Source organism: Syngnathus acus, chromosome 20 (genome assembly GCF_901709675.1).
Source record: "Syngnathus acus chromosome 20, fSynAcu1.2, whole genome shotgun sequence".
Classification (NCBI taxonomy): domain Eukaryota; kingdom Metazoa; phylum Chordata; class Actinopteri; order Syngnathiformes; family Syngnathidae; genus Syngnathus; species Syngnathus acus.
Genome location: NC_051104.1, coordinates 8,459,345 through 8,469,258, shown reverse-complemented (window position 1 = coordinate 8,469,258; position 9,914 = coordinate 8,459,345). Strand labels below are relative to the sequence as shown.

Genomic DNA, 9,914 nt, shown 5'->3' with positions numbered 1-9,914 from the left:
TGTGAGGCCTTGATGCAGAAGTTTCAGAGAGGACAAGTCATGTCGACATCTTTCATTCCTGGACAACCTTTCTTTGGCATAAAAATAACACGCATGCATGCACGGACGTGTGCGTACACAGGGACAGACAGAGACAGACAGAGACAGACAGACGGGACTTTTTTAAAACCTTTTATTTAGGAAAAAACAACAACTATGGAAGCTCACAATCCAGCAAGAGTGGGGAACCTTTTTACTTATTTAAATGATGAAAACATAAGATGAAACAACCTTTGCAAGGTTATAGAGATGACAAGAATTGCGTGTTAAACGTTTGTGAGGCGTTTTATGACAGGTTGCCCACCCCTGCTTTATAAACAGGCTTCAATGTCTGTGGCTACCCAACATTGAGATATGACTTAAAGCTTTACAAAAACAAAATATATTTACAAGGTCTCTCTGTGCAAACATTTTTTTCACACCACTCTCCTATAGTGTCTGATGAAGTCAAGCAAAAAACTTTGGTGTGCTAACAAAACTACTTACTACTTACTTACACTGATAGGCATTCACTGTTTACGGCGCCCGCTTTGATTTGTTTCGAGTAGTTTCCGTGGCGGTACACGAGTGCACGTCCCCCTAAATTCCCTCCAAAACCTGGACAACTTTGGCAAATAGGCACACTTTCTTTTTTTGTCCACGTGTTGCTACTTTATCGATCCCCCCACAAAGTGTTGTCAGTTGAGACGCGTTAACGTTTATGAGAAAATACTCGATCTGTATACAAGGCATTTACAAGGGTGAATAAACATCAACAGATTAAATATACTACGCTTACCCAAAGTTCTGGTACGAAAAATAAAACAATCTGTACACCGTCTGTGTAATACACTACATCTGATTTGAATGCCGTTGCCTCTTTCAAAGTGCCCGTATATTTTTTTACTTTTCTATACGTACAAATGAGGATGAAGCAAGGCAGACTAGAAGAAAGCGACGAGAGACGGGACAGCGGGGTCACTCGTTTCGACTGCTCTGTAGCGTTGAAAGCAAGATTCAACTTTTTTTTTTAAGGCAGTAGTTTGCCAGGAAGGCAATCGCTGCTGGTTGAAAACGGACCTTTTTCAAACCTATGAATTCCAATATACGGTCAATGGACTATTGGATTTACAGTATTCTCGACAATCTACTTTCTTCATTTTGGAACATTTCTTTTGGCTACATTTTATTTGTCCAATCACATTTCCCAGGGCCTTCAGCAGCAGGGGTGCTTGCTGATGTAACTTCAACTATGGCGAATTTTGTGTTGTTGTTTTTTTTTTTTAACCAATCAGATTTCAAACTTGCTTCACAATTACATGATGTGATTGTCTTAAGAGGTGGGTTAGTCCACAGCCACCCACTAAAAATGATGATGCGGCCTTTTCACCTGGTCTCTGTGTGTAAAAAAAAAAAATAAAATGGTTGGGTGCCGCGGGGAGGCTAAAGCGTGGCTAGTCCTTAGCCGCCGAGGCTGTCGGGATGCAGGATTTGCCGCCGCTGCCGTTGTGGGCCCTGTAGCTGGTGAAGCTGGGGGTGTGTATGGTGCGGATGCTCTTCCCGCCCGGGCCCAAAGGTGACAGAGGGGAGGGAGAGGTGGAGGAGGATGAAGAAGAGGAGAAGGAGGAGGAGGGGGAAGAGTGCACTCGACCGTTGGGGGTCTGGGAGGAGGAGAAGGAGAGAGCTTTAGCCGCGTGCTGCGAGGGGGGCTTCAGGGAGCCGTTGGACAGTGAGGGGATGTGCGAAGAGGGCAGGGAAGCCGAGCGAGCGTTGTGGGGGGGGGGGAGGGAGGACTTGGAGGAAGATGAAGAGGAGGACGGGTTAGCGGCATCTTTAGTAGCGCTAGGATAAAAAGCGGGGATTTTAGAGACAGTGGGGGAAGTGCTTTTATGATCCCCTCCCACTCTTTTAGTACTTCCGTTAGCCTGTGAAAAGAGATGCCAAAACACAAACTGATTGTCAAAAGAAAAAAAGGTTCAACTATACACATGAAAAGTCTATACAAACTGGAACACAACAGTGAAGACTAATAATGCTACGCAGACGATGAACACAATCGGTCTACTTGGATTGCATGAGGAAAGACAGCAGTCACTCTTGATATCTGCACACCATCATCTTTTTAGGAGGTTTGAAACCAAGGCAACTGGACAACAAGGGACTTGGAGAAGGATATTTGGCATTTTGAAGTGCATCGGAAACCCATGAATTTAGTGTTAACATAGTCACACCCGCGCTGCCTAAACGTTGCTCGTTTACTGCTAATGCTAGCTCAGTATTGCTAGCACCGCCGAATTGTCCTTGCAGAATTGTATCTCATCCCCCAGCCGGCCACTCAATGGAACATTTTTGGACTGGCGTGCTCCAACGGCAATTAAGTAGTCCAGTTGCCTTTGATTCAACTCCTTGTCCGGTACGCATCACTTGATCCACATGGACACTTGGAACAGAGAGACGTTACCAGGAAACAGGATGCAGCGTAGGTTAGACTGGAAGGGGCATCTCTTCAGCTTCCTTTGTTAGTCAGAGTGTTAGGTTAGATGTACGGAAGGTTTGGGGGGGAGATAACCCAGTTAAGGGCTGTGTTTGTGCGTGAGCAGGCAGGACATGGTGAGTTGAGTTTCAAAATTGGATAGGAGAGGAAACCAGTCGGAGTGAGGTTAAGAAGTTGTCAAAGCAGTCGTTTGGGGGTGTACGGTGAGAAGAAGGGTTGGGGGCAAGTGTGAAATGGAAGCATCCTGGAAGGGGGGTGGATGGCGGGGTTCGGCGACACTGTTTAGGAACTCAGCTGTGGTGGGAACTGGAGATGCGATGAGCATTTTGCAGGTGTGTTCCGCTTTTCTTTGTTTTTTTCAAGTCACCAACACAGTGAACACCATGAGCAGTGTGGACATGCAGAAGATGTTATGGGGTAACAGTCAAGAGTCAATCATGCCTTCCCGTCAAAGCGGGGGGGAGTCCGCAATCAAAACACTTTGGTCGTGGTGTGGCCCTAGAGTAAAACTACCTGTCGGAACTGCCTTTGAGCGTCCTGCAGTTTTTGCTGTTTTGCTGCTTTGTCAGTAGTAGCCGGCGACTGCCTGGACTTGGCCGACAAAGGGACGGGCATCCGACTAGTGGGGGAACTGGTGTTCTGCAGGGGGACCCAAACGGAACAAAAAAAAAAACAACAACAAATAAAACAAAAGAAGAGGGAGGGAGGGAGGAACAACAAAACACGTAAGAAGAGTCAGACATTAAGGCACCGAGAGTTGGAGAAAGAAAGAAAAAAATACAACAACCACCACCACCACCACCACCGGTGACAGATCATGCAGCCATGTTGAACCTCACACTCATGCAACCATTGAGATTGAGGTGTCTTTGATTATTGATTGCTGAAAACCTTTCAGCAATGAAGTAAAGGAGTTAGGTGGGAGGCAGGAACCCAACACAAAGCCAAGGTGGACTTTTCCAACGTTTCCTGCGGAGTGGATGAACGCTTTTGTCATTTGAGCGGGGAAGCTCGAAGTGAAGGGGGGTGGGGGGAAAGAGAAGGACCCGAAGCCTTTGTGGAGCGGCAAGAGCTAGAGAGAGACCTGTTGGATGGTGCCGGGGGCACCGGGGGAGCCCATGGTGCCGCTGCCGGTGGTGGGGATGACGACAGGGCGCGGGAGGAGCAGAGGTTTGCTCTTCTTCTGGAAAGAACCTTTGCTGGCTACCTTAAGCGCCGAGGCCTTGGAGGTCGGGAGCGAGGCCGACCTCCTCAGGCCTTCGGACACTTTCCCGCTCTCTCCCTTCTTCTCCTCGGCGGAGACGGGCCCTATCTCGTTAATGGTGCTCTCCAGCTGCTTGATGGTCTGTTCTAAGCTGTCCAGCGTCTTGTACGTGTTCTTGCGGATCTGGTCGGTCCTGCACAGCGGCTCCGAGTTCTGCCTCTTTAGCGGAGCGGGGCTCGGTGCCTCCGCTGAGGGCTTTGGGCGCGAGATCTCAAATCTCTTGGCCTCTTTGTGCCGCTTGACCGTTCCGTCCGATTCCTCCTCGTCCTCGTACACGACCACCTGCAGCGTCTTCTTTCCCGACTTGGTGCCCGCGCGGATGGCCTGCGTGAGAGCCGCCAGCTGCTTCTTGGGGAATTTGAACTTGAACTTCTTCTTGCCGTCCTGCTTGGCGTCTCCGTTGGACGCTGCGGCGTCCGCGGATTCCGAAATTAATGACGACGACGACGACGACGACAGGCTGGTGCGATCTCCTGCGGCTCGAGGAGACGCGACCTTTTCGCCGTCGAGCGCTCCGGCTATCCCCTGCGGCCCGCCGCTCCTGTCCGTGTCCGATTCCTCGCTCTCCTCGTCGATGCGCTCCGCCGCTAGCATCCGGTCCAGCTCCTCCTCGCACTCAAAGATGGTGGAGAGGCGCTTGTAGGCGGCCCGGATGTCCATGGGTTGGTCGAAAATAATGATGACGGGCTTCTTGTTGAAGCCGTTGTCCAGCGGCGTGCGGGGATCCCCCGCGTTGTTCCCTCCGCCGACAGTCACGGTCTGGACGCTTCCTTTCTTGGCATTGACCAGCTCCTTGTACTCCCCGCACGAAAGGGCCTGAACCTTGGTGTTGGTGATCATAAAGGCAATGTTGTCCGGTGGAGGAGGTGCCTCCTCCCCTGGCAAATCAGGACTAAGAGTGGCTTCTTCGTCAAAGGTAGCTTTGGCTGGATGGTGCTCCTCACTTGATGAGGACCTCCTCTGCGGCAGCGGCGGCGGAGTGGAACTTTTAGAGCGCTCTTTGGCACCGCCGGCCTCTGTTTTGACATGCTTAGTAGAAGGAACGGACTCCAGGACGGTCTGACTCTTTTTCTCTGCCTTCTCAATTTCCGCACTGGTCTCGGAGGACTCAGAGCGCTTAAGGGCCTTCCCGGGCAGTCGGAACGCAGACAGTCCCACGGGCTTGGGCGAAATTGGCGGCGGGGACTTGAGCGCCGGTGATTTGGACAGCCGCTGCTCCTGCTGGCCTGGGGAATTGTCATTAAGAGTGACATTTGACACCTGTGTTGGAGAGTGGCAGGGCTCCTGGTGTTCGTGGCTTTCCTCTGTTCCGGAATGGGGCTGATGCTCTTTGGGAATCTTTCCGGTCACGTAGTATATGACCTGCAAAGTTCGCCGTTGTTAAAAAGGAAGGGCCCGGCAGCATTTGGGAGTCAGCCAAAGGTGACGCGGTACGTACCCCTTGGCTTTGCCGCCGCACAGTCGTGTTTCCATTTTCGTCCGTGTCTGGATCTTTTTCGTCCCGTTTTGGCTCTGAGCTCTGCAGTTTAGGAAATGATATCACCGTGTTGTAAGCTAGGCTCTACTCTCGATTTTGGAACCTACTGTACGTATCCTCACCGTACCGGCGATTATGATTGAAAGGTTGAAGTCGTGAGGCCGAGGAAAGTTAAGCAGAGACGGGAAAAAAAGGCCAAGCGACGGACGTGAGAGAAGCATGCGCGCCAGGCCGCACGGACAGAGTCTGCACTACGAGGTTTTTGTCCAATTGGGGATGATGATGATGATGATCAAAGTGCACTGCTTTTTTGTTTTGGGGTCGATTTGGTGAAAGCAAGGTCGGAAGACATTATCCGTGTTGGCGTCCAGAAGCTTCCTGTCATGCAGACTTAATCCTTTCAAGCGGCAGAATCCAAAGAGGGAAGCATGATGAGGAGGCAGCAGAAGGAGGCTTGGAGGTTAAAAGTGTCGGCAAAGCCCAAGCGAGTGTTAGGAGGTGCAGGCAGCGTGCACAAAAGGGGGGGGGGGTGTTACCTTCTTTTCAGCTCTTAGCTCTCTGATTTGAGCTTCCATGTGAGTAGCGGGCTCCACCGTGTTTGGCGGGCCTACTTCCTGAATAGTGCACTTCTGGAAAACCTGGTGCAGGAAAGTTGCAGGGACAAGAGATTTGAGGGAAAACTGGATTTGTTGCGATGACCAGCACTCACCGCATTGGGAAGGAAGGCAACCCCGACACCAACAGTGTGGAAATCAGCCACCCAAGTCAAATCACACAAGAAAGAAGTGTGTGTGTGTGTGTGTGTGTGTGTGTGTGCGCGCGTGCGTGTGACCAACCTGAAGTTCTGCCATGATCCTGTCACTATCGTCCTCCTCCTCCCTGGCAACAACAGGAGGTGGGGTGGCGGCCTTCTTGGGTTCCGGCGGGGCGCTTTTGTTGGGCTTGATTTGAGCGGCGGGAAGGAGGCCCTCCTCTTCACCCTCCTGGAAGAAACAAACAAAAAGAAATTTCAATTGCAGCATTTGTGCTTTTTGTGTGCTTTGAATCTACAAGACTCACCCGAGAGTCCCTCTTGTTGGTGTAGACCACCTCTCCAGAACGCGTGGTGGTCATGCCAGAGGTGGCAAAGGCCTTCCTGGGAGGGGGCGGCGGCGGCGGGGACTTGGCGGCCTTTTCAGATCCCGGCTTGTTCAAAGAATCCGGGGATGCGGGTTTTGCGGCGCTCTTGGAGGGTCTTTCCGGTGGCGCTTTGGCAGCGGCTTTCTCCATGGCCGGCTTGGGAAGAACCCTCTGGGCCGGTTTGTCCGACCGAGGCTCAGGTTGCGACTCTAAGATGAAGCAGAAAAATGTTTATTAGTCACTGAACATCATACGCGTTGATTATTGCAGACACCTGTTGGGGACTCCAAAGGGCTTTTCGCTTGCTCTCTGCAGACAGCAGGGGGCAGTATTGGGTTACTTTCCACATCAGGACTGGGAAGGCCCTTGATCATGTTGGCCTCAGCCTCCTGCAGGAGCTTTTCAAACTCTTTCTCATCATACTGCCCCATGTTCTGCCTCCTCTCCTCCCACTCTTTCTCTGCTGCCTACGGGGAGAAAAACAGAAAAGGCTGAAAAGTAGAGCACCAAGGCTGAACATTAGTCATAAGGTTTGGAATTTTGACAGCCATTAATACACCATTATTTTTGAAATACAAAAAGATGAGGGGAAAAAAAATAAATAAAATCAAGCCCAACTGCCTCGATCATTTACTCCTTTTTTTACGAGATGATTACTTTGGACTGTTTTAAAATCGAATTGGAAAAAGCCTTTCAGTTGTTGCCTGCTATTTATTCATCTGATAGTTCTCAACATATAAATTCATTTGAAAAACAATAGCTGCACGTACCTCGATGGACATTGCTCTGTTCTTGCATTTGTCCTTACTATGCTGCAACTCTTCAATGACCAGATCCTGTCTGGCGGTCCCGTTGCCGTGGTTCACCGGGCTCCCGTGCGCCCTCTTGGGGTGGGCCGGGCTGGGCGGGTCCGCGGGCGTGAGAGGCGAGCTGGGCTGAGCCACAGACAAGCTGGCCGACTGCCGCACGGGAACCGGGGGGCTCTGGACGTCATGGATCAGCGGCGGCGAGGAGGGCTTTGCGCTGGAGCTCTGGGACTCCGGCAGGGCGGCTGTGACTACCGACTTCTCCACTGGAGATGGGATGTTGTCCAGCAAGATGTTAGAAGAAGGAAGGCCTACTCTCTGATTGTTCTCACTTGCAGATCTGCAACCATGAGAGGAACCTACTGAACGACTTATACGCAGCTCCTCGGTAAGTTCCAGCCGTTCTTGGCAGAGGTTAAAGAATAGACACCTGTGCGTGCCTGCGTGCGACCGACATCACTTCTAATTCTACTCCGTACAAAAAAGGAAAGGTGGCGCTCCTGCATCCACCCACTGAATTCAGCTCATGCTTGAGTAGAGGTGATGGAGAAAAGTCGCGCTTTGTGCCTACGGCCGGCCGGCAAGTCACCCTGCCAGCTCAGTGGCTTTGTTTTCCACTTGTCACTTTTGCCCCCCCCCCTCACCTTCTCAGACCGCTCAGCGTGTCAGTCAGGCTCCTGACCCTTTTCAGCATGCTGTCCAGTTTGTGAGGCTCCTCCTTGAGAAACTTGACGGCTTCCACCTCCACGCGGAGAACGGCGCGCATCCTGGTTTGCAGGGCTGGAAACTCTCCTGGTCCAAGACAGAAAAAGAAAGACATTGTTGTCGACGTACACAACATTGCGGCGTGCAAATCGTGCCATTTCGCATTGAGTGATGTCATTTGTAGGTGCACTGTAAAAGAGCAAGCCAAGAGTCACCTTTAAGCCCTGCGAGAGACTCTCCGACCTTCCTCAGCCTCACCGCGCCATCCTCCACGTCCTTGAGGGTCGCCGCCGCCGCCGCTCGGTGAGGGCCCGGCGAGTCCTTCTGCAGCGTGCCCACGTATTGCTCCAGATCCCTAGAGACCAAAAACATTGGAAATGACACGCGGTGTTCAAAGAGGGCCCAAAAAAAACAAAAAAACTCAGACAATTAGCGTTGCACTTTCCAGACTGCTTCGACCTGTTTTAGTGTCAGACCTCACCCGCAAATGTTTACACGCCGATGGCCAAATTGTGCTCGTCAAAAGGCTTCAGCTGTCCTAGGCAAGATAGCGCAAGTGGAAATAAGAGCTCGGCATAGCTTACCTGTCCTAACCTGCGTCTTGAAAATCGGGGCTCGACATAAATCAAGCCTCGGAGATATTTGCCCGACAACACGAGTGTGCGCGTGCGTGCGTGCGCTCGGCATACTTACCCCAGTTGCGTTAGTACACGCTCCTCCAGGCCCAAGTACTTCTGCCGGTCCTCTTCCACCAGAACCCTCTGCTTTTGGACCGGGTCCTCCAGGCGTCGCACGGCCTCCGCCAGTTTAGCGCCGAGCTCCTGCTCGGTCCGCTTCAGCTGCACTCGCATGATCTCCTGGTTTTGCAGCTGAATGGGAAATATTGAAAAACGTTGGGGATGGGGTTTTTTTCGCTTTCACATACAGTTGTTTACCTGCAGCTGCCTCATCTGATGCAGCTGCATCCTGAGGTCTGACACATTCTTCCTGAACTGCAGCAAGTTGGCTTTGAGAGGAATCTGGCTCTGCTGGTCTTGCGTTGCTGCCGCTGCCAAAGTGGAAGCGTCGCACTTGGGTGCCAAAACGGGTGAGCCGCCTGAAGCGTGAAAAATCACAAAATAACAAATAATAAACAAACATAACTTAGGACACTTCAGGCAAGTTATAGTGTGCTTCTGAAACTTCACCGGGATACCTTTCAGAATTGCGCTACCAATGAGAAAAGTTGGTCAATATTGTACGTGACAATTGACAGAGCAAATCCAAATTTTGGCCTGCGATGCAATTTCAACCAGCACTGCGACCTGTGTTCTGCGCACAAAATGACTCCAGCACCCAAACGTGCTGCAATAATAAGGCATTCTTTTTTTTTTTCCAAAGCAACACTGATGAGCACCATAAAACAATGTTATCTCCCTGCCCAGAGGCAACACAATCATTCAGTAAGTGGGTTGGGGAAATCTGGCTCCGTCTCTGGGGAATAAACTCGTGTCTCCACCACAAATGATGCCCGCTTATCTGCTGACTGACTGACAGCCGCCCCGACTTGAAGTGCAGGTTAGCGTGCGCACGAGCCCACCCAGTGTCAACCAAAGTTCAGCCGCCACTCGAATGAGCGAGGGTGACCGCAGCGTTGGCTCGTAGGCGACGAGACCACTTGCAGATTATACAGGCCCTGACTTGAGCTCGATTGTCGAGTCACATCATCACATAATCACTGTTGGCAAGCGGTTTAAGAGGCGCGCACACACACACACACACACACACACACCCCCCCCTAGAAAAAGTCCAAAGAAAACGTTTTGGATACTCACCGGAGCTGTGCGCGCTGTGGGCTGGAGACGACGTCTTTGAGGGTCTTTCACTGTGACCACGAAAAGACATTTGTCAGCAATTTTGAAAGCAAAATATTTGCAGGCATGTCGAAGGCATGGGGGGTTAGTCAGGACACGGCAAGACCAAGGATGACGGACGGGAAGAGTCGGACAAAGCCGGGTTAAAATGACGCGCGCGTCTGTCTGCCGGGCAGGC

At 51.3% G+C, this 9,914-nt stretch overlaps 1 protein-coding gene across 11 annotated transcripts in view; it reads right to left on the bottom strand.

Moving 5' to 3' along the window:
• Positions 1-165: 165 nt before the first annotated feature.
• The window catches only part of si:ch211-285f17.1 (sickle tail protein homolog), a 43,107-nt gene continuing 33,358 nt past the window's right edge, over positions 166-9,914 (bottom strand). For 8 of the 11 annotated variants that reach the window (XM_037279707.1, XM_037279705.1, XM_037279703.1 and 5 more), the window contains 14 exons: positions 9,698-9,747; positions 8,819-8,979; positions 8,577-8,752; positions 8,099-8,238; positions 7,823-7,970; positions 7,143-7,518; positions 6,647-6,839; positions 6,313-6,581; positions 6,090-6,236; positions 5,790-5,891; positions 5,215-5,295; positions 3,597-5,138; positions 3,026-3,151; positions 166-1,943 (listed from right to left, as the gene is read on the bottom strand). In XM_037279707.1, the coding sequence (XP_037135602.1) occupies positions 1,473-1,943; positions 3,026-3,151; positions 3,597-5,138; positions 5,215-5,295; positions 5,790-5,891; positions 6,090-6,236; positions 6,313-6,581; positions 6,647-6,839; positions 7,143-7,518; positions 7,823-7,970; positions 8,099-8,238; positions 8,577-8,752; positions 8,819-8,979; positions 9,698-9,747 (3,982 nt within the window). In that variant the 3' untranslated portion in view covers positions 166-1,472. The remainder of the gene's footprint in view (positions 1,944-3,025; positions 3,152-3,596; positions 5,139-5,214; positions 5,296-5,789; positions 5,892-6,089; positions 6,237-6,312; positions 6,582-6,646; positions 6,840-7,142; positions 7,519-7,822; positions 7,971-8,098; positions 8,239-8,576; positions 8,753-8,818; positions 8,980-9,697; positions 9,748-9,914) is intronic. The other 3 variants (XM_037279710.1, XM_037279714.1, XM_037279706.1) reach the window with 3 other exon arrangements.